The 25,046-nt window shown below is 41.8% G+C and overlaps 1 protein-coding gene across 1 annotated transcript in view; it reads left to right on the top strand.

Annotated features, from left to right (window-relative positions):
- LOC121269840 (heparan-sulfate 6-O-sulfotransferase 1-like) overlaps positions 1–22,171 on the top strand; it is a 277,655-nt gene extending 255,484 nt beyond the window's left edge. Inside the window, exon 2 of the mRNA XM_041174868.1 lies at positions 18,552–22,171. Within this exon, the coding sequence (XP_041030802.1) occupies positions 18,552–19,254 (703 nt within the window). The 3' untranslated portion in view covers positions 19,255–22,171. The remainder of the gene's footprint in view (positions 1–18,551) is intronic.
- Positions 22,172–25,046: the final 2,875 nt, after the last annotated feature.

Genomic DNA, 25,046 nt, shown 5'->3' with positions numbered 1-25,046 from the left:
AAAGAGGAAATGTTGGTAAAGCATCCCATAATTGAAAGAAGGACTTAACATTTATATGGTTACTTTTAACCACTGGGCATCGAGGGTACCCTACAGCCAATTAAGCATATTTCTAAAGTGTAGTCACTGTTTTATATACGAAACAGTGGCCAATTTGAGCACGGTGATCTCCTACAAACAGCAAAGTGATAATGACTAGATAATCTGTCTTTTTGTGTGATATTGAGTTTGCCAATTTCCTATTTTGATGGAAAAAGTGATGGAGCATAATCTGGGATTTAATGAACCTTGACACCAGCTGGGTAGCTCACAATAGTCTTCTCCCATATGTTCTTGTACAAGCCCACTTCAGGCTTCATAATGTATTCAGAATGCCATGTTCATCACTGCCCCATGGAAAACATATGCACAGATTGGTGGGGGTTCAGAAAAAAGCAACAAGACTGGTGCCAAGTGCAAGGGAGATGAGCTTTGAAGAAAAGTTTCAGAAGCCTCACATTTAAATTCTTGAAAGAAGATAGTTAAAGAGATCTTTATCAAGGTACCTAAAAGGTTAAAAACAAAAAACTGCAGATGCTGGAAATCCAAAACAAAAACAGAATTACCTGGAAAAACTCAGCAGGTCTGGCAGCATCGGTGGAGAAGAAAAGAGTTGACGTTTCGAATCCTCATGACCCTTCAACAGAACTGAGTGAATCTAAGGAGAGGGCTGAAATATAAGCTGGTTTAAAGTTGGTGGGGGGGGGGGGGTGGGTTGGTGGGTTCGGGGGGGTGGTTGGGGGGGGGGGCGGTGGTGGGTTGGGGGGGGCGGTGGTGGGTTGGGTGGGGGGCATGGTCTGGTTGTAGGGACAAGCAAGCAGTGATAGGAGCAGATAATCAAAAGATGTCACAGACAAAAGAACAAAAGAACACAGGCGTTGAAGTTGGAGATATTATCTAAACGAATGTGCTAATTAAGAATGGATGGTAGGGCACTGAAGGTACAGCTCTAATGGGGGTGGGGTGGAAAGGCTAGCAGGGCATAAAAGATTTAAAAATAATGGAAATGGGTGGGAAAAGAAAAATCTATATAATTTATTGGAAAAATCAAAAGGAAGGGAGAAGAAACAGAAAGGGGGTGGGGATGGAGGTGGGAGTTCAAGATCTAAAGTTGTTGAATTCAATATTCAGTCTGGAAGGCTGTAAAGTGCCCAGTCGGAAGATGAGGTGCTGTTCCTCCAGTTTGCATTGAGCTTCACTGGAACAATGCAGCAAGCCAAGGACAGACATGTGGGCAAGAGAGCATGGTGGAGTGTTAAAATGGCAAGCGACAGGGAGGTTTGGGTCATTCTTGCGGACAGACCGCAGGTGTTCTGCAAAGCGGTCACCCAGTTTACTTTTGGTCTCTCCAATGTAGAGGAGACCGCATTGGGAGCAACGAATGCAGTGGACTAAGTTGGGGGAAATGCAAGTGAAATGCTGCTTCACTTGAAAGGAGTGTTTGGGCCCTTGGTCGGTGAGGAGAGAGGAAGTGAAGGGGCAGGTGTTGCATCTTTTGCGTGGGCATGGGGAGGTGCCATAGGTGGGGGTTGAGGAGTAGGGGGTGATGGAGGAGTGGACCAGGGCGTCCCGGAGGGAACAATCCCTACGGAATGCCGCCAGGGGGGTGAAGGGAAGATGTGTTTAGTGGTGGCATCATGCTGGAGTTGGCGGAAATGGCGGAAGATGATCCTTTGAATGCAGAAGCTGGTGGGGTGATAAGTGAGGACAAGGGGGACCCTATCATGTTTCTGGGAGGGAGGAGAAGGCGTGAGGGCCCTGTCAATGACCGTGGGTGGAAAACCTCGGTTAAGGAAGAAGGAGGACATGTCAGAGGAACTGTTTTTGAAGGTGGCATCATCAGAACAGATGCGACAGAGGCATTTAACCTAAAAGGTTAAATGCTTTGGATAAACAAAACCAATCTCAACTGCTACTTCAAAGTAAGCAAAGTGGAATGTGACGACACAAGTAGGAATCTGTGAAAAGTAAATTTAAAACTGACATCAAGCAGAGTTCCTTTATTTAAACAATGGTAAATATTTAGAATAATCTCTTGGGCAGGGAGACAGAAACATCAGAGTTATTGCAAGTACTGTTGGATGCTGTGATGGAGGGATGGATTCCAATTGGCCAACTGGACCAACACCATCTCATTCCTCAAAAGAGAAAAGTTTTTTTCACACTGCTCTTTCAAACAGATTTACACTTCATAATTTACAAACACTCTGTAAACTATTTTCTTCCCAACAGCTTTTATCCCCTTGCTGTTTCTTTTGAATATGTTTGCCTTTGCTGAGTTTTCCAGCATTTTCTGTTTTTATTTCAGATTTACAGCATCCACAGTATGCTGTTTTTATGTTTGCCTCTTACTAGGGTATAGTTGCATTGACCATTCTTCATCTACAACCCTTAACAATAAATGGTAATGGGCTCTTGAACACAGGCAGGGGCTGAGATGTTGGGAGAGCAGCATCTTGGCCAAAGAGATAAAAACAAAAAAACTGCGGATGCTGGAAATCCAAAACAAAAACAGAATTACCTGGAAAAACTCAGTAGGTCTGGCAGCATCAACTCTTTTCTTCTCCGCCGATGCTGCCAGACCTACTGAGTTTTTCCAGGTAATTCTGTTTTTGTCTTGGCCAAAGAGACCCTGTCCTCTCCGTGAAGGTCACTGGATTAGGGTAAAATGTTAGCATTGACTTTTTCCCCTCCTGAATCCAGACCACTGAGTCTGATTCTGTCAACCCCATCCCCAGAGGTCAGCTTACTGTAGAATGAACCTGCCAGGTCTCTGTGGTCACTGGTAGGAACTCTGTACAGATTTTCCATGAGCTACGCTGCTGTTGCTTTCCTCCACTGGTTATTAAGATAACCGAACAGAAAAGTATGATCAGCCATGTGGATACAGCATCCTCTAGTGGTTATTCTCTTGTGGTACAGCACGCATGGCTTACTTGTTCATTTGTGAATATGAATTTTAGGTTCTACAAATTATTCAGTGATAAAGTGCCTCTTTTCCTACATGTGTGCAACCTTAAAAAAATCAACAGAAATTATCCTCATTATAACACCACCAGTTTACCCAGTGGCCTAGTCAGTGAAGGCACTCTCCAATGATGAGACCAAAATGTCCCAGATTCTATCTCCAATGTGTATTGAGCTGGCAAATTTCAGCTAGCACAGCAATTGGGCTGATTCACCATAGTCCCTCCTGGGGGTAAGCAGGTTTCAAATTCTTGATCCCTATCTGGTGACTCTTCCTGTGAATTATTTATATAGCCCAGCATGATTGGAGCTCAGTTCTTGTGTGACTCACTTCACCATCAAATAGGCTGCTGACGCTCAAGGGGATGTTTAATTGCCCCAACCTAAGGAAACTGGGCAGACTGCAGGTTATAGTACACCAGTCAATTTTCCACTGTACGGGGATGCTGATTTTTCAGGTTGCTAAGGTGCCTCTCTGAATATTAGGAATTTTAAGCCCCTGATAGCTGTGGCTGCCCAGCTCAGTGAAATCTAGGACAGGATTTTCACCCTGATAGCCCCGCTATTGGGGCACGAATGGAGACGGGCAGGCACATAATTTTGCAGCACCAGCTGGTGTGCCAGATTGTCAGCACCATCCCACCTCTCCTCTACCGCCTTCCCCCCGCCGAGCCATTTTGCTGAAGGCTGTTTTGGCATTTGGGAAAGCTAACTTAAAGGCCAATTAACGCCAACTGGATTGTACCTAAGCAGCCTCCAAAGAACAGCGGCTGCCTGGAGGTGGTCTCCCAATGACAGACTGAGGGTGCAGCACTCCAAGAAGCCTTTGAGTCGCCACTTCACTACCTGGCTACAGCTGCCGCCACAGATCGCTGAGGCCATTTTTTAAATTTCAAATTTGTTAAAATTGCAGAGAGGGTACCTCAGGATGGAAGCAGGTTACGATCTCCAACCCTCCAGGATTGGCCTGGACTCTCCAGAAATTGAATATCAACCTCTAGGACGTAACCGTGTGCAACTCTGGAGAAAAATCATCATGACATTAAAAATGATTTTTTTTGTCATTTCCTTTGTACATTTCTCTTTACCAGATGTAAAAATATTGAAAATGCAGGGGAAAAGGCTTTTGCCGAACAGTCAGGGTGATGAATCTTTTTGCTTTCCAATTGGCATAGAAAGGCGGTGGGTCACAAGGATGGCTGTGTTGGTCAACTATTGGCAGGAACGTGGGGGCAACTCATGTGATGAAACCTCCAGGAATACATTTAATCACAATTATGGCAACCCGAGAGGCAGGTACAGTTACTCCAATGCTGGAAGGCCTGCTGTTGGCACTCCAGCTTTATGAGCCCGCCTACCATTCTTAATTAGATGGCAAGAGCAGCACAATGTGGGGTTGGAAACCGCATTTGACTCCAACATCTGGGTCCTGAACCAAAATGCAAAATCCTGCCCTAGATCTGCAGGAGGATAAGGCCGTTTGAGGTAAATGCGAAACTTTCATTAGTGGACCTAGGAGGATTGGGAATGCTCTGGGTCGCACAAGGATGGTCTAGGCCTCTGCTGTCCTGGACTACTCCCTACCACCTGCAAGACACTAAATCCTCCCTTTTTCCCATAACTTTTCCAAGTGCACATGTCTCTGGTTTCCTTTTTCCATTGATGTTGGGTGAGCAGCTGGCCATCAAGATGCACATGAGGCTTGGCCATTAAAGTTAGCCGAGCTTCTCAGCACAGGTGAAACCCCCTCACCCGCCCATCTGGCAGCCTAGCCTGGTGTTACAAATCCACCCTTCCCTGCACCAACCCCACTCTCCCACCCCTACCTCCAGTGTCTGAGTCCACGTACAAAGATTGTTATGACACAGCTAATATTAAATGCTAAGTTGTTCAAATCCCAAAGAGAAACTTGAAACAACTTATTTTGCAGTTTGTATAAATTTTGAGATGCATACCTTGAATTCAATAGTAATAAGACCACCAATTTCTCATAATTTAATTTCCGTGGTCCCCTTACCTCATGACCATTGTCTAATTCAATAGGACTAAAACCAGTCAATGCATTAGGAGCGTCCCTAACAGCAAATAACAAGAATGGAATTCCTCTATCCTGTGGATAATGCTGACTGTATGCTCTCATCATAGTTTGTTGAATGCCATCTTTCCAAAGCCCCTTGTGACTCAGGATGATAAGCTGTTGACTTAAATTGTTTTATCCCCAAACTGTTCATTACTTGCTTAAACAGCTGTGACATAAAATTTGAACCTGATCTGTTTGTATTTCCTTCAGTAAACCATATCTTGTAAAAGATTTAGTTAACTCTTCCTCGGTCTTCCTTGTTGTAATGTTTCTCAAAGGTATTGCTTCATGAAATCTGGTAGACACATCCATTATTGTCAGTAAATACTGAATTCCAATTTTAGTCTTAGGGAAGGGTCCTACACAATCACTCGTGACCCTAGTAAAAGGTTCTTCAGATGCTGGAATTGGAATTAAAGGTGCCGGCTTAATCACTGCTTGTAATTTCCCTATCACCTAACGTATGACATGTTCTGCAGAATTTGACTACCTCCCAATGCAACCTAGGCCAATAATTTTTTTTTTTTTAATCTTCACCTGTGTGTCTCCAATTCCAAAATGTCCCCCATTAAAATTTCATGACCAATCCTCAGAATCTCCTTTCTATACGCAAATGGAATTGCAATCTGATGTACCCCCCTCAAGCTTTCATTTGCTGGAATATGATACAGCCTCCATTTTCTCATTAAAATATTACCCTTAAGATAATAAAATTCTGGAATACATTTTGCCTCTGTTTTTGAGTAAGCTATCTGATATAAATGTTATATTTACAAATCCTTTTTGTGTAACTCCACCACACCAACCGCCTTGAGTTAAACACTTCGGCTGAATTGTATTCAGTGTTTTTTCTGAACAATGTTATCACAGTGTCAGCTAATTGGATTTCCACACCTTCTTCCTGCCTTTGAACTGTCTTTTCTTCCTGTTTTTCTTGTTTCAACCTATAAGCCTGTGATTTTGTTATCGCTCAATCTGGAAACAATCCAGGATGCTCTCTTTGCAACACTTCTGTTGAAGACACGTCTACAGGCTGTTCAACTACCATAGGCATCACCCACATTTGTGATCCAGCTATATCATTACCCAGAATAAAGTGAACCCTTGTAATGGGCAATTTTTCAACCACTCCAACAGTTGCTTCGCCTGTTTCCAACTTACTCTTTAAATTTACCTTCCACAAGGGAATAGGTTTAGCATCTCGATGAACCCCATTTATTATCACCTGTTCCTGCAATACTCCCTCAGAACAACAAATATCACAATCCTACATTAAGGATTGACTAGCCCCTGTGTCTCTTAAAATTTTAACATCTTTATCTACTCCACCCTGTACACATGGAAAGATTTTCCCTTCACATACAAAATCTCTAAACATTTCTGCAACCTGCTCCTCAGAATTCTCTTGGGTAAATTGTGAACACATTCCTACTTCTTTACCTTTCACTGATTCTCCCTGTTTTACCTGTACACAAGCCACTGTTTTTTCCTGTGCCTGAACCTCAGAACCCACAGTAATTTTACTTCCAGAACTTTTCTATAACTCCAACAGATTTTCCCTGCAATTTACAGCACACTGACTTCAGATATGCAAGTTTATTACAATGAAAAACCTCAATTTTTGAATGTCACCTCTACCCTCAACGCCTTCCTTTTTATTCTGAGAAAACTTCCTCCTCCTCTTCCCTGACTCCTCACCTTCCTTTCACCTTCCCACTTTCTATCCTTTTCCAATTTGAAAGGGTGACGGGGAAAATGTTTGGTTCGCTGAACTGGCTCATAATCATTAGCTATCTCTGCTGCTTGCCTTACAGATTCAACTCTGTTCCTCCACATGAGTTCTCACTACCAAAGGAATTAAATCTTTAAATTCTTTCAAAAGATTTACTTCTCTAAGAGCTACAAACTCAATATAAGTTTGCCCAGGCTGTTTTCTCGCATTCCTAAATTTCTGCCTGTATGCCTCAGGAACCAAATCATGTGCACTCAAAATAGCCTTTTTTACCATATCATAGTTCACCGATACCTCTTCTGACAGTGAAGCATAAATCTCACGTGCTCTACCCACAACCTGGATTGTAATAACAATGTCCAGTTTGCCTGTGGCCATTTCATCTGATTAGCTATCTTCTGAAATGAAATAAAGAATACTTCAACATCTCATTCATCAAACTTTGGAAGAGCTTACTGGCATCTCTTTTTTAACTCTCTGCATTTTAAGCTGGAATTCTCTTTCTCTTTTTCTCTTTCCTCCTTCTTCAACTTTGCCATTTCTAATTCCCTTTCTTGTTTTCTTTCTCTCTCCTGCCTTTCTGTCTGTTCCCTTTGAAATCTTTTCCTTTTTCTGCTGCCTCTAGTTCCATTTTTTTCATTTGCAACTGGATTTGAGTCTATTCCAATGAACCACTCCTTGGAGAACTCGGTCTCTCAGGTATTTTTTTCCAATTTCAAATGCTGTGCTATACCTTCGATTATGTCTGATTTCTTCACCCCGCAGGTAATCCTAAGTGTAACATATCTGCCAATCCCATTAATTTAGCTTTCTTTACTTTTTGTAAGCCAGCCAAAGTTATAACTTCAACTCCCAGACAAGACTTAGCAGTTGCCAAAGCCATGTTGCAGTCTCACCCTTTTAAAAAAAACCTCACACCAACTCCTGAATCCAAAGTGCTTCTCATACACGTAACCTTAAGATTCACCAACTCCAACCCAATCAAGGAGTTTCAGATATATCCCACAAAGGGCCCCCAGTTTTTGCAATGACATAGCCGATGGTAAATGCTGAGCTGTTCAAATCCCAAAGGGAAACGTTAAACAACTGCCACAACTTGTTGCAATTTTTATAAATTTCAAGATGCCTTCCTTGAATTCAGTAGTAATAAGACCACCAAGTCTTATAGGTTTTACAAATCTAGATTAAACATTTATTAATAAGAAAAATTAGTTTTAAATACATACATAGATTTACAAATTGCTATTAGATTAACTTATAAATCCCCTAATCAATATAACTCCCTGTCACACTTTTGTTAAGGCAACAGTAAGACGCATAGATTTTAAAAGACCCAGACAAATAAACATGATACCCTGAACAAGTCGAATTCAAAGTGAGTTTTCTTAACTTCAGTCCTTTGAAGACAGCAGCCTAAGGCACAGATGCTGAGGGCTTTTCACACTTGTAAGATGCCTACCCTTACACATAGCCTTCACTCCTTTATACATATGTTCCCCTTTGAATGCAAATACATATTGTTTCACTATGTCTTTGGACTTAATCTTCCTGATAATAAAAACCTCTCATAGCACTAAGTTTTACCAGTAATCTTTGGGAAAAATAAACACACTGTTTCTAAACCTCACCTGGCTAGGTGACACATTTCACCCCCTCTTTTGAAAACAATCTAATCTGATTTATTTAAAAATGCAAGTGTTCCCTTGACACCTTTGTTTCTAAACTTCCCCATATTTTACCTAATTAACATTTTAATCTATTTCCTCTTCTTACTTCAAAGCACCCAGACTAGCTGCCTCTAATTCAATTAAGTCTCTCTCTCCCACACACACATATACACATATGGACACACACACACACAAACAGACACATAGATACAGCCCACTATTAACTCTATTTTACAATAAATTCCATTAACAATGTGCAAATTATTGTATCTTCCTGACAAAAATTGACTGGGAGGATAAGCTGGTAGCTGCTGCAGCCATTGAAACCATGCACCAGCAAGAATCAGCTCCTTCAGGAATGAATGAAGACGATATTGTCCCTTTAAAGATACAAACTTGTTTTTAGATGGCTCATTAAAATCATCTGATGAATAGTGTGTGACATTCATGTCTTTTCACCGATATACTTTGTGGCATTTCTATACAGTCAGCCTTGAGAGTGCACTGAAATAACTTTAACATCGGAGGTGGTGCTTTTATTGCCTTCTGCTTAGACAGTTATAGCCTTGCCCTGACCTTGCTTAGTCGATGCTTTGATCCTCAGAGCAGCTTTCTTTAGAGTAGAACACAATTGTGTGTCCTGCTTTGTACAAGTGCAGCCCTTAAAAGTCTTGCATTTGTTGGGGGTTGGGTGCTTTGGCCAGCCTGTTACGTAATTTGAAAAACCCATTGTCAAAGGTTAACATTGAATGTAAATAAAGGGTTAAGAAAGAATGTCATGTACATCTTCATATCTGTCAATGCACTCAGCTGTGTAATATTTAAGAAAGAATGACTATTGAAAATAGATTGGGGCAGTTTGCTGAGAGAAAATGGTTATTCTTGTTGCCTTCAAGAAGTTTACAATAACGAGTTTGCTTGTGAAAAGCTTCATTTTCTGTGTTGAAGCACCCTATCAGGCAATTTGATTTTCCCATGCCATAGCAAAATTGTTAAACTGATGATGGGCAATTCCCCATATTTCCTAGGTCAAATATATGAAGTTGTTTTGAAGTTGAGAAGGCTGTAAAGAAAGCTTACGGGATCATTAGGTTTATAAGTAAAATAGAACATGGAAGCAAGAGACTTTTGCTTGGCCTTTATGAATCACTGATGAGGCCTGTGGAGGATTGTGTCCAATTCTGGGCACTACACTTTAGGCAGGATGTCAAGGTCTTGGAAAAGGTGTAGAGGAGATTTACGAGAATGTTACCAAAGCTGAGGGACTTCAGTTACATGAAGAGGCTGGAGAAGTTGGTTCTTTGAGAAGAGAAGATTAAGAGAGATAAAATAAGACGTGTTCAAAATCATGAAAGGTTTTGCTAGAGTAATTAGGTGGGGGGGAACTGTTTCCACTCATAGGAGGCTCAATAATCAGAGGTAAGAGATTTCAGTAATTGGTAGAAGAACCAAAGGGGAGATGAGAATATTTTGATGTAGCGAATTGTTCTGATCCGCACTGCACTACTAAAGGGGTTGTGGAAGCAGGTTTAGGAGTAACTTTCAAAACTGAATTGGATAAATACTTGAAGAGAAAACAATAATAAGGCTTAGGAGAGTGTGGCGAATGGAATTGCTCTACTAAGATCTACGACAGACATGATGGGTTGAAGGGCCTCCTTCTGTGCTGTAAGATTCAATAATTTCAAGTTAGGTTGACATGATTAAAAATGTAATAATCTTTATTTAAAAGGTGTGTTTTCACATCTCCAAGGATCAAAAGAAATGTTTCACACAAAACACTTTGAAATGCTGTTATAGTTATATTTGCAGATACAACAGATAGTGAGGGCACAGCAAGATCCTGGAAGCAGCATTGCGATGAATTGCCCGTTCATTTGTTTTCATAGCATTGGTTGAGAGAGGAAGGTTGGTTAGGGCAGGGGAAGAATCCTCTGCCCTTATTAGTATAATCCTACAGAAGCTTTGCCTTCAACCTGAACGAGCAGAATTTCCAACAAAGTCATGCTTCCTCTATTTCGTCTTCCACCAGCCTCAACCTCTACATCACCAAAAATAGATAGATGGTCATTAATCTCATTCTGTGGGATCTTGATGTTTCCAAAATGGCTGCTGCAATTTCCCACATAACAAGCATGACATGTCAAAGTAATACATTTGATATGAGGTTCTTTATAAACCACTTATGAGAGATGTGATAAAGTGCTGTGTTAAATCTAAAGCTTTGTTGATGTTAGAATGTTTTGAACCACCTCAAATCACTATGTACAGTTGCAACAATGAACCTAAGCCGTTCAGTTTGGTGCCCTGACCAAGAAATCAGCCTCAGCGTGTATTAACACTTGGATTTTCTGAATGTAAGCAATTTCCTACAAAGTGGTCATGCTTGGATTTTCTATCTTTCTACCTCTAGGACACCAAGGCTGAGGTGTTGTACACTTGTTTTCACCAGCAGCAGTTGTTGAGGTGAATAGCATAGATGCATTGGTGAGGCGAGGAAGAGAGGACTAGAAAATCAGAGAAGTGTGCTTGTACAGTGAAAGAGTTCAAGCCTTCCTTAATGGCTGAGTAGATAATGGTAAGACCAGGCAGTGGAGGGAAGATCAAAAAGAATAGATTTGCATTTTGCTTCACCTGCTCTGGATGACCATTGTAATGTAGGCAAAGATAGCAGCAATTTTCTCTGTGCAAATTCCCAATCAATGAGGCGAATAATCAGTTAATTTTCTTTTTAGTGGTGTTGGCTGAGGGAGGAACGGCTAGAGCGTCAGGAAAATTCCTTGCCCTTAGAATGGTTTTTTTCTGCGCACTTTGAGTCTTTGTGGAATAATATGGGATACACAGCTCGGGATTTTCCAGCCCAGTCATGGGCGGGACCCACCACAGGCGAGGTGGCGCCCCAGCCAGAAGTCCATTGGCTCACGGCAGGACCGGACGCCGACGGTGGGCGGGCGTGGAACATCCCACCCATCACCTTCAGAAATAGTTTGAGGCACCAAATTTCCGTTTACTTTGTTCAACTTTCTCTGAACAGCTCAACACAGTAATGTGGAACGTTTGCTTAAAACTGGCAGTGTATGCAAATGTGTTTCTTGGAAGTTTGTCTTCTGATTAAATTTCCAAACTCTCAGCCAAGATGTGAAAAATCCCAGTGAGAAACAGGCCCAAACAGCTCCAACGTGCACCTCCACCATAGGCAAGATCTCTAACTAACACCCCATTCACAGGATTGTATACATCAGACACAAAACGCTCCCTCAGAACTGCACTGGCAGTCGATGTCTTCAAAATCATCACAAGTTGTTTATGTTGGAGGAAGAATAAGAGAGTTTTACTACTTTTGCCAAGTCTGAAAATCTCCGCAATGCTGCAGGGCAGCAGATTGGATTCGATGGCAGACCAATGCTTAGTTAGCACCCAGTGGCTCAGTTAAATGAAGGAAGGCAGGCATATTTTATTAAAAGAATGTTTTTATTTATTTTTATTTACTTTTAAATCTCTGGAAGCTGTCAGGATTATTATTTTTTTTGAAATGGCAAATCCATTCTATGTCCTGCCAGTGCTGTCAGCTTTGTCAACATTTAGTTTGTTTCTGTTTTATTAAAAGCAAAAGAAATTGATTTCAGATTTTTTATTTTTGAAGCGGTTTGCCATATTTCCTTCAGAGGTGCCGAGCCGCGTGACCTGAGGCTTGGATTTTTAAAATTAACCATCGGTTTTGTCATTTTGAGCAACGGCTAGTGTCAAAGTGAGTGATCCGGACCACAGTGATCACAGAGTTCAATCCTGGGTCTGTGCTGAGTCCGCTGCTCTCAACCACCCAGCACTGCATTGCGCCAGTTGCTTTGGCCAAGCAGGGGAAACAAAATCAGCACCCTCACCTGTGGCCACTGTTCCAATTGAAGTGTATGGGCAGAATTTTTGGCTCTCCGGGTGGGCGTGGTCGAACGAGCGTAAAATCACGTCGGTAGAGCATTCCGATGTCATCATGCTCTCGCACAATATTTTGGCCAGTGGGCGAGTACGGGAGTGGGTAACACAGCTGCCAACAATTAAGCAGCCTATTAAGGCCCTTAATCAACTCATTGCTAGGAATTTTTCACTGCCCGTCCAACCGTTCGGTTGACAGGCGGGTGAAAAGGCCAATCAGCCTTTACATTTTTTGGCTAAATCTCATCCACGGGCAGGATGAGTTTTCATCCAGGGACTTTTTACATGTCCCTGCTCACAGAGTCACATGAGGAGACATATTTTCATTATTTTAAAGATCTTTATTTTTATTGATTAAAAACCTTCAGCTCCCTGAGGCAGCTCTGTGCCTCAGGGAGCTTTTACTGTGCGCACTTCCGCACTCGCACTCCTCCCGCCCCCACCCCAGCAGCGCTAAGCGCTGCAGTGCATGTTTCACGCTGGCTGGTCGTTAATTGGCCAGCCAGTGTGAAATCATAGTCGGCGCCCAATCGCTGCCACTCCCGCTCACCCTCGCCCAACAACCAGAAAGTCCTGGCCTACGTGTGTGCATGCGTCAGTATTGATATGTGTGTGTGGTGTGTTTGTGTGTCCATGTGTGTGCAAATTTTTATGCATGTACACACACACTGGTATCAAGTGAGGAAACTGTGTTAGTGACTCTTAAACATGGTTTCCAGAATGAAATGCTATGGCCTTTGCATAATCATAATTGTGGAATAATATCAGAGTCAGTGCATTCAGGAAAGGAGGAGATAATTTCTTATTAAAAAATAAAAATAATTAATCTTTTTCCACAAGCAGGAGTTTACCTACAGTAGTTACAGTGTCATCTGATGAAAGTCCCACAGAAAACCATTATATCTTCAAGAAAAGTTATATTCGACTCGAAGCGTTAACTCTGTTTATCTCTCCACAGTTGCTGCCAGACCTGCAGAGTTTTCCCAGCACTTTTCCACTCAGCTAACCACAAACCCAGTCACAATTCTGATAGTTTCCCTGTGGCATATTGAGGTTGCTAATAATCTCAATCACCATCTTTATACTGCGGGACAGATTCGTAGCTAGGAGATCTGCTCAAGCTGCACTAGTGACTTTATAGGCTTGGTTGTGTTGAGGAAGCTTTGTGAAAACAGCAGTTTAAAAAGACACATTGTGTGATGGGAATCTAAGCTTGTCTGAGATCAAACAAAATACAAGTCCTCACATCCACATCCTCCCTTCTCTGCCCCCTGCTATTCCCTCCTCCACTCTGTCCTCTGCCTCTAATCCCTCCACTAAATCTCACTCTTTCCTTTCCTCCACTTACTCCTCCACCAGCCCCTCTCCCATTAACACCTCATATTTCATCACCCCTTCCACTAACTCTCCCTCCTGTACTGTCACTCCCTCCTCCTCCATCACCGGCATCGCCTCCGCCACCACTATCTTCCTCACCTCCAGCTGTTCATTTATCTTGCTGGCTCTGCTTTGCCTTGAGAATAAAACATTTTACAAAGTAATATTCTGTGCTTTTTGAGGCACAATCACTGTCTGGTTTCATCCACAGAAGTTCTTTTAATTCCATGTTTGGTGTTGGAGGTATTTTTGCAATATAAAGAGCTATAAAGCTGTTGAGTTCACAGTACCAAAGAAAACAAGTATGTTTCACCATGCTGTGAGTGAGAAAAAGACAAAGGCGCTCTAAATTGTTTCAAACATAGGTTTGCTACAAATAAATACAGATGAAGCAGAGAACTGGATAAGTATTTGGAAAAGAAGAATGTTAATAGATAAGGGAAAAGAACAGGGAAATGGCTCCAGTTGAAGGGCCATTTTGTGCAATTTTTACAATTCTGTAATTTTATTGCCTCTCATTTCTTGACCTTCTGGAAAGAATGCTCATTCTCAGTCAAATAACCACCTCCCTCACACTCAGAAAACCTTAATTCCAACATCTCAACCATTGTCAGAAATCTTGCACCCCTGCAGTTTTGCACAGCTTGGTCCATTCAACACCTCTCAGTGCCAGACTTCGTGCCATCTCCCTTGCGCATGCTCGTACTTGTGACTGCTTATAAAAGTCAATCGTAATTGGCTTTAAGCTGACAACAGATCTGACAGTATGTGTTATTTGATTGTGAAACCATTGGAAGGTTGCCTGGTGCTACAAATTCAATTAGTTTGTCGTCTATCATGCTCCATGCTTGTGGAAATTTACTCTTAGAAACACACTGGAGTTGGCAGCTGGCATTTTTTTTTAATGATTGCTTGGCATCTATTGCAAGATTGCCATTTAGGAGAACGTGGTAGTGGGCTTCAGACTGTTTAATAACTTATCATTCAGTCAGTTTAAGAGGCTGAGTACAGATGGGCCTGCTGCTTGTGTCCCTCCTTTGTGAGTGCATCAGGTTTTTGCCTCTTCACTAAGAACCATCCAACCCCTTTACCATTACCTTTCCATCTTAGGAATGGACAGTTACCTCATTTCATCCTTACATTGCTCAAACTTCAATTTTGACTTTTTAACAGATGCATGTAATCTACCCAAATTTATTACCCTTCCTTCAGCTTTTTCTATTACTGCCGTCCCTGTACATTAGCACCTGAATCTGGAGGCAGTGGGAGGTGGGGGGAAGTAATCTGCACCATGCATTCCTTCAAAAGTGTCAAGAATGCTACTCTAAATAGCAGGATGCTGATCAGGTGAGATCAAGTAATGTGCAAAGGAGCAGAACAACCAGCGTAGACCAATTGAGTCGAATGACCAGTTTCTGTGCTGTAAATTCCTTGTGATATTGGCATTGGAGGGGTTGCATCTCACATTCCAGGGTTATCTGCGATTGATACCAGGGCTGAAAGGGTCTTGCCCCACAGCCCTTGACTGCTGTTTATTCAATTACAAATAAATGTTGTACCTCAACCCCCCTGCTTCATTCCTTTGCATATTATCAATCTCCTGTACCCTTGTCATGTAGTGGTTTTACAATACCCTCCTGCTGCATAATGAGTATTAATAGAGTTACCAGCATCCACCCCACTGCCCACTATCCCAAGAGTGCTGTTTCCTTTGGTTTAGCATTTCCTGTTTTCTCCTTTCAAGATTGCTTTCAGTCCACTCACAAACTCCATTCCCCCGTCAAACAGCACCCCTTTGTTCCTGTTACCTTAAATTACCAAACTACTGGGCAGCCTGAATGAAATGTTTTAATCCAAAGCTCCATTGTTGAAAATCCATTGCCCTTCCAAATTTTAATATTGCATGTTTGCACCAAGTGAAATAATAAAGGGCAAATCTTGTTCGAGGGACATTTTAGAGATCCCCTTCAGTGATATAAGGTGTCTGGTTCACACGGGAGCAGGTGATCCATACTGGTTTTGAGTTCTTTTTCCAGTCCACTTGCGTTCCAGTTGGTGTCTTTTATAAGAAACCACACAATGATTGTTGTGCTATGGGCCAGTTCCTTCTGATTTTCTTGCATTCTTGCTATCTGATAAAATAAGTTGTCACATAGCCATGATGCTGAATAAACATTTACTTAATTTTCAATTTATAAGCAGCAGAGAACCACGGTGTGTCCATTGGAATTAAGTTACTTCTGCACATTCGAAAGAAAAAGTTGAATGTTCAAACTAGTTAATTCATGTGCTGTGAAGTGGGGAGATTATATCTGTCCCACTAGCAGGCCAAACACACTGGTCCTTTGTAAGGCAGTAATGAGGTAAACTACATTCATGCAGTACTCTTGACAGATAATGAATCGTGCATTATTTATGTAATCACTTTGGCTTTCATTTCAATTTATTCTAGGATAGGCCACAATCAGCTTAATTTTCAGCTGTATTTTTCTTCTAAAAACCTGCCTGTGGGCTTTGACTTTGCAGCCTGTGTGTTTTCGCGAACAAAAGCAGTGGCCTAAATCACTGGCAATTCCTTCCGAAATCCAGTCCTCATTACTCAAATGTTTGCCTAGTTTAAGAGCCACAGAGGAACAGGCAGTAATTATTCCTGAAATTTGCACATTTCCTGAATTCTTTGATGAAACCTTGAGAGGTATTTAACTTGCAAGCCAGTGAAAGTTCCTTGAACACTGATGTTCATCGCGAGTTCCTCAGTGCCGCCACGTTACTAGCTGTCTGAAGTCACCCAACATCCTCCCAAGTTCTTGGCTGAAGTCGAGATCTGAGTTGAACAGGATTTGAGCATGTATCTGAAAAAAACTTGCATTTACATAGCATCCTTCATGACTACCAGATGCCTCAAAGCGCTTTATGGGCAGTGAAGTGCTTTTTGAAATGTAGTCACTGCTGTAATGTAGAAAACACGGCTGCCAATATGTGCACAGCAAACTCCCACAAACAGCAATGTGATAATGACCAGGTAACTTTTTTTTGTGATGTTGATTGAAGGATAAATATTAGCTAGATATAACTCCCATGCTCTTACATAGGACATAGGAGTTAGGAGCAGGAGTAGGCCATTCGGCCCTTCAAGCCTACCTCCACCATTCATTATGATCATGGCTGATCTGGTCGTGGTCTCAGCTTCACTTTCCTGTCTGCCCCTCCCTTAACACTTGATTCCCTTGCCGAACAAAAATCTATCCAACTCAGCCTTGAATAACTTTAAACACCCAGCCTTCAATACCTTCCGGGGAAGAGGACTCCACACTCCAATGAGAGTCTGAGGAGGAAAAAAATCCTCATCTTTATCAAATATGTGGCACCTTATCAAATATCTTTTGGAAATCCAGGTACAGCACATCTACCAGTTCCCCTTTACCTACCTTGAATGTTACTTTGTCAAAAAAACCTCCTAACAGATTAGAAAGGAAACATTACTTTCCTTTCTCAAAGCCATGTTGGCTCTGCTGTTCACATTGTGATTTTGCAAGTATCATGCTATAACCTCCTTACTAATGGATTCTAGAACATTCCCTATGACAGATGTTAGGCTAACTGGTCTATAGTTTCCTGCTTTCTGCCTCCTCCCTTTCTTGAATAAAGCTGTACATTAACTATTTTCCAATCCACTGGGACCTTTCCAGGATCTAAGAAATTTTAGAAGATTATAACCAATATTATCTGTGCAGCCACTTATTTTAAGACCCTAGGATGCAGACCATCCGATCCTGGGGACTTGTCAGCCTTTAGGTCTTATAGTTTTCCGGTTGCCTTTTCCCTGGTGGCGGTGATTATTTTAAATTCATCCCTCCCTATCACCTCTTGATTTTCAATTATCTTTGGGAAGTTTTCTAAGACAAAATATCCTGTTTAATATCCACCATTTCTTTGTTTTCCATTATCAATTCCCCAGACTCACTCTTGAGAGCACCAACCTATTTCTTCGAAATAGTGCCATGGGTTCTTTTATATCCAGCCAAGCAGGCAGGTGGGGCCCTGGTTTAACATCTCACCCAAAAGAAGGAAATGTGTCAGTTCAGCACTTCCTCAGTACTGCACCGGAGTGTCAGCCTTGATTTTTGTGTTCAAGCCCTGGAGTGGGACTTGAACTCAGAAACACGTGATTAAAAGATAGTAGTGCTATCCATTTGTTGTTCCTCTGTGGCATTGTGAATTAGTTCAGTGAAGTCCAACACCATCACTCTAGGAAGGGAACATTATGATTCCGTGGGCATTGAAACATTTTGGGGATAATTGTAACTTTAGTTGTTGGTGTAAGATGAGTAATCCTCTTAGCTACCTATTTTACAACATACCCATTTTTCCTGACCATTGACAATGGAAGGAAAATTGAGCAAGATATCTAATAAACAGCCAGTTCGCTATCACTCACAGTTTTAATTACCCTTTATTTCTGAACTGAGGCAGGAGTCATTAATAAGCTCCTGTTATGAGCAAAGTTTTCTATATTTCGATCCCATTATCACATGTTAAATTGAAGCAACTGAATTTGTCAAGTAAGTTTGTTTGTGCTGTCTGAAATATAGTACTAGCATTGATCAGATGGAATTATGATTAAAGTGTATGTTACATTACAAAAGGGCTGCAACAGAAATTTGACCTAGATAGGATAGATGATGATGTCTGCTTGTCTGCAGTATTGTCCAGTTAGTCAAGAGACTGAAACTGATTGTATTTGTTTCTTCTTCTGCAGGAAATTCTATTACATCACAATGTTAAGAGATCCAGTCTCACGCTACCTTAGCGAGTGGAGGCATGTCCAACGAGGAGCCACGTGGAAGACCTCACTGCACATGTGTGATGGGAGGACACCAACACCTGAGGAGCTGCCACCTTGCTATGAGGGGAACGATTGGTCAGGCTGCACACTTCAGCAATTCATGGACTGCCCGTTTAACCTGGCTAACAACCGGCAGGTGAGGATGCTAGCAGATCTCAGCCTGGTGGGCTGCTACAACATGTCCTTCATTCCTGAGAGGAAGAGGGCCCAGATGCTTTTGGAAAGCGCCAAGAAGAACCTCAAAGATATGGCTTTCTTTGGTTTGACTGAATTCCAAAGGAAAACACAGTACTTGTTTGAGCGGACTTTTCATTTGCAGTTCATTAAGCCCTTCATACAGTTCAACAGTACTCGCGCATCAGGTGTGGAGACCGATAATGAGACGATCCATAGAATTGAGGAGCTCAACGACCTTGACGTGCAACTGTATGACTATGCAAAAGACCTTTTCCAACAGCGGTTCCAGTACAAGAGGCAATTAGAAAGGATGGAGCGGCGGATACGGAATCAGGAGCATCAGCAGCAGAAGATCCCTGAGGAACTGCTCAAAGAGGAAATGGAAGAACAGGGACGCATACCCACAGAGGATTACATGAGCCATATTGAAAAATGGTAGCCAATGTGGACTACAGCTTATCTCATGTTCTTAAAATAATGATGAGTGAACTTTTGATCTTCTAGGTCATAATGGATCTTGGAGGTTGAAAGAAAATTTTTATGTCTGTAATTTTAAAAGGAATCTGTAAAACAGAGATGTTTGCTTCAGAGCAGTGGGTCTTTCTAGACCACCCAGGTGCACAAGGGAACTGGAAGCAGAATCAAGCCAGGAAACTGCTGCTGGTCAACCATGTGATGTAAAGACACTATTTTGTGACCCAACATGCAGTAGATGTCTTTGGAGCTATTAGCAATGGATAATGAAAGTTTCAACTACATTTATGGCACCTGGAAACACATCCTGCAATGAGAAACTGGATGTGTTTGCGTCAGCTCAGTGACTGGTGCAGTTTAATTCTCAACATGAAATGCAGTTGTGTTCATTTTGGATGGTTTCATGGGTTTTGAATATTTTAAAATTCAGGGTTGAAATTTTGTACAGCCACTGGCCAAGTAAACCACTGAGTATAAGCATTCCCAATCTAGTCCAATTCATTCCTGCTCTAGGCCAACCCAAACCTTTTATTCTCTTTATTTTGCTTTCCTACTCCTTTCCTGAAGGACTTGACTCCTTTACCAGAGTATGGTTCCATGGAAATCGGTTGACCTCCAGTATCTCATCCGAATGATTGCTACTCAAGGGTGATCCTTGGTGTGAATGCAGGCCGATTATCTAACTGCGAAGAGACATATTAGCCAAGCCTGGTCCAGTCCTCAGCCGACACCCACGCAGAGGTCACCGTATATTAAGCAGGAGTGGGAAACCAGCCCATTTTTTCCCCTTTCTTGAACCCAGAACGTCGTGACCAATTGTAGAGTCCTTGCTGCTACCTTAGGTGAGATCAGCTAACTCAGCACAGACTAGGGATCGAACTTCTGGACCTTCTTGTTCTGCATGGCTTAGAGATGCTGACTTTGTCCCTGAGCCTAGTTCAATTATCAATGGTCATGTTCAAATGCTCTGTGTTTAATTAGTTAATGCCATGTTGCAGTTGTGCATATACTCATCCCATCTGAGCCTGTTATTACAGATACTAAATGTGTTGAGCCAATTCATATAGGAAAGTTAACAAAAGATTATTGTATTTTTTTTTCAATTATCACAACTCTAAATGGTACTGGGAATTCCCTTGCTATTCATTTTGAGAGTGCCGAACTTAAAAGATTTAAGAAATGAATATTATACCTTCACTTCTATAACTTTCTCAGCCGTTCTATAATAGTTCATTTAGTCCTGTCAGAAGGGCAAATATGCCATTATAGGTCTTGAAACTCTTTATTACGACATTGGATACCACTCTGTTACCATCCGTTTCATGTTGTTTATGTCAGGCACCAGTCTGGAAGCAATTTTAATTTCAATTTTCGTGAAAGACATCCAACAACACAATGGTACATTTCTTTGAGAGAAGCAGCCAATTTTGATTAATTTTAAGTCCCGTAGATTTGGCCATCTTACTCCATAACCATAATCTAATAGAAGCATTATGTACCATCCACTTTGTTTTTAGATTATGGAAATGTGGCCTAGAACACAATCTGAATAGAATATCAGAGCCACTTTCTCAGTTAGGATTTTACGTTGACCATTCTCAAACTTGGTACCTTAAAAGCTGACTTTCAGCATCGTAATGTGGAAATACTGATGGTACTTCTTTCAGAATCCATCACCAGATCTGACTGATTACTGAAAAAGGAGGGTTTTTTTGTGTGAGGGGTGTAATCTTGGTTAGGTTAACCATTTTTAGTTATGATAAAGCCATAGCATATTTTATAGTTCGAGGAGCAGGAAATCATTGTATTTTCTTCCCCTCCCCTTTTTGATTATTCATGCTCTGGGGTCACTGCTAAGTACCAATTTCAATAAAGACCAACCAAATTGGATGGGCTTATTTATTGTACACCACTACATCCCCAACATGTACAACCAATAGGCCCTCTCTCACACACACACACCCCTTCACTCTTACTTCAGAGAAAATTTAAACCAATTGGAAAGAAATGTGGTTACCAGCTGAATAGTGGTTATCGAACTGTTATGGCTTCCTTTGTTTCAAATTTGACGGTCATTAGAGATGTAAAATATTCCAAACTTGGGTATTAAGTTATTTGTTATATTCAAAAACCAGAGAAGTAATTGAGTAGGCTGCTACTCAATGATGACAAGTGACAACCTCTTTCTTTCTGGAGACTTCAGGTGAAATCATCTTGTCAAACACTTATAAATGCAAAATTTGTATAATCTGGACATAAATACTGCTGCTTTTGAATTCCGAATTTACTATTTACTTTTGCTCTTGTTATTGATGTTAATAAGGTTCCCCCACCACTCCCCGCTGTGCCCCCCCCAAATCCAGCAAATTTGGAAGTACAGTACTAGGGGCTGCTCAGGATTTGTTTTTATGTTGTGCTTATTCAGCCTTCAAAGTTAATTATTTTGCCTGGGTGCACTTGGTTCCAAGAAATGCAGTAATGCTTTGGGAGCCAAGTTTGTTTCTGCTGCAAAGCCATATATGATGTCTCTCTGGTTACTGTGAATGAAGGAGCCAGTGACAATTCAGTGCAATTGTTTTCGCCCCGGCACGAAATTTGAACATTTATAGGGGAGGTGTCAATTTGGTAGTGAGTCCTCGGGCAGGCTTTGTTTCTGGAACAGTTGCAGGTTTCATATGTTACTGTTAGATTAAATCAAAGACAAATAACTTGTAGTGGCAGATGCGATTGGTAATGCAGCTATGTAATCGTACTCCCAACAGACCTGCCAGCTGTCACTCATTGGGAGTGATGGGCTTTCGTTTCGGGTGAAAATTTTAACATGTTTTGATATATGTCACTGAGAAATAAATGGATAAAATAAATGAATATGTTTAAATGGCTTTGCCGTCTATGTCACTGTTATCAAGCATAAATCACATTCCTAACATTTCCACCAGTGTTGACATTTCTTGTTACTAATTTCATCAGTGTGGTAATTTATATGTTAATCTTTTATAATTAGAGTTGTTCCTCTTCCTCTTTTACTTCTATTTCTTCTTCCTTCTCCACCTCCTTCCTTTCTCCTCCTCCTCTTTCTCCTCTCTTTCCTCCTTCTCCCATTTTACTTGGGGTCACCACAATGCTGGTTGATCATCCTTCTCCATTTCCTGGTGTCAGTCACCCATTCCTCTTCTAATCCCACCGTGTTTAAGTCTCTTACCATTGCATCTTTCCATTTGGTCTTGGGCCTTCCTCTTCTCCTCATTCTAGGTAGTCCCATCTCCATCGCTCACCTCGCCACGTAAAATAAAAAAACATTTTGTAATGACACTACCCATGAAATATATTTGTGACCAAGATGATGGCTGAATTTTAAAAGTACCTGCCTGGGAAGGCTTGCCACAATCCTCATCACGGACAGTGCATGTGAATGACTGGAAATAAAATGTTTGAACTATATGGAAGGGTTAAAAAGATGCCTAGACATAACAAGCTTTTCTTCTAACAAACAATTTGTAAACTTGATCTGGGTTGTAAATCTGAAAACAAAACTGCTCAGTTGCCTGTGCTTTGATTACTGTTGGCTGGAATTTTCTGGGCCTGCCAGCAGCAGGCATCATTGCGGGTGGGATGGCTCCAAATTTTCCTGTCCCACCCATGATGATGCCTACTGCTGGTGGGGCTGGAAAATCCTGCCCCATGTTTAGAAGATATGGATTGATAAAACTGGAAAAAACTTGGGGGAAAATTAGGGAATTGCAACCAAGGATGGTTCATCACTCTTGGGCATTTAGAAAGGGGGCTCATGGTTAATGGGTGCTGAAGATGTGGTTGCACTTTCAAAGTCCTCCTTATGGTGAAAGAATAACTAAAGGCAATCACCAAATCCAGTTTGAAAGTCTTTATTTCTTGGATGCTGTTCTGCTCTTGGTTTCTTGTTCCATGAATTCTTAAGTGAAGATTCCTGTATGGAGTTTTCCAAGACCACTTACTTGTGCATTTTTGGCTATCACTTCAGATCCAAGCCCCTCACTCTATTTCCACTTGTTCTTTTTTAATTTCTTTTCTCTTTTCCCTTCCTAGACCCCTCTTGTCTATTATCATGCCTCCTTTCACTTCCCTACTCTCAGGTGCTCTGCCCTCCCAAATTCCTACCCCAACCCTTTAGTATTCATTGACCTTCCTGTCCTCTTGCCCCAATTCCCAGGTTTTATTTCCTTTTAGTTGAGTCTATAGCTTCCCCCTGTACCTCTCTTGACCTCCTCCGAAGGGGTCTTTGAGGCACTTAGCACTAGTTCATTACAAAGAGCAACCACAATTGCCCCATCCTACTCTTGCATCAACCTTTTCACCCGGTGAGACCTCTGGAGGACTAACTTTGTCAATCTTCTTCCTGTCCAACTCAACCCTCTCATTGCTGACCCTGTGGACTCTGCCAGTGGATCAGCTCTCGCCTCCCTCTATGCAACTCCCTCCAGAATGTCCATTCATTTGCAAACAAGCCTTTGCCATCCGTGAACTTATTATGGATAATTGCAATGACATTGTGGCTTTAACAGAAACCTGGCTGAGAGGTAATGACACTTTTTTCCTTAATGAAGCCTTCCCACCTGACTCTCGCGCTTTCACCACGTGCTCGTCAAGACCGTCACAGTGGCGCTATGACACTTATCACCAGATCACACTTTGACCCCAATCTTTACACCTCTGGTACTTTCTCCTTCTTTAAACATCTCATCTTGTTCCACCTCTCGCACCTCTTTCAAAACTATCATTCTCTACCGCCTCCAAGTATGATAAAAATTCATCGAAATATTTTCACTGCTTTCCCTCCTCAGCCTCTGCACTGAATGACTTTGCAGCCTCGGTGCTTTCAACCTCCATCTCAACTCATCATGTTCTCCCTCCTCTTGGTTCATTGCACTCTTACCCTCCCTAAATCTCTTTCTCTCTATGTCATCTCCCCAACCCATATTCATGGCCACCCCCTTGATTTGCCAATTCATGTATTCTCACTAGTCCCATTGTATCAATCACAGATAAGATCATCTCTGATCACTTCCTGGTATCACTCTACCCACCTATCCTCCTTCCACTCCCAGACCATACCTGCTTCTGTATCCATTCTGCAAAAACTATCTCCCAATTAATTTACAACTGCACTTTCAAAATCTCAACTAATGAAACTTTCACCCCCCATTTGCCATACATTTTTGCAGCTAATGATTTATTCAATCCCGCCCTCGTTCCACCTTTGATGTCCTAATCCCAATAAAACCATTATACTCTCTCGTCCTGGCCATACCGCCAGTATGACTGACGTCCCCACCACTCTCTTAAGTCCAAGGGACCACAGACTTGAAAGGAAATGGCAATTTATTTAGCTATCCACCTTCAGATCTGCCTGGATCACATAAAGCACTATTGGGCCCTGCACACTTCTGCTAAAACTGCTCGCTATTTCAGGATCATCCTGGAATGCAAAGATAACCCCTGGCCTGTTTTCTCTACTGCAAACCATTTTCCTAAACCCCTCCTGCCCTGTTTCCCCCATCCTCACTTCCCAACAATAATTGCCCTGATGGACATCTTTGTCACTAAGATTGAGATCATCAGATCAGCTACCACTTGACACATCCTACCCTTTCACCAGCCCACAGGCCAAACTTACGCCCGAGCACACCCACCACCCCCGTCCCACCCCACTTAGTCCCGAACTCACACCTTTCTCTAGTTTCTCTCCTATCTTCCTTGATGTCCCCTCCAAGCTCATCT

This window comes from Carcharodon carcharias, chromosome 2 (assembly GCF_017639515.1).
Source record: "Carcharodon carcharias isolate sCarCar2 chromosome 2, sCarCar2.pri, whole genome shotgun sequence".
NCBI classification, from domain to species: Eukaryota; Metazoa; Chordata; class Chondrichthyes; order Lamniformes; family Lamnidae; genus Carcharodon; species Carcharodon carcharias.
The sequence above is the reverse complement of the archived record's forward strand: the minus strand, read 5'-3'. Positions and strand labels throughout refer to the sequence as shown.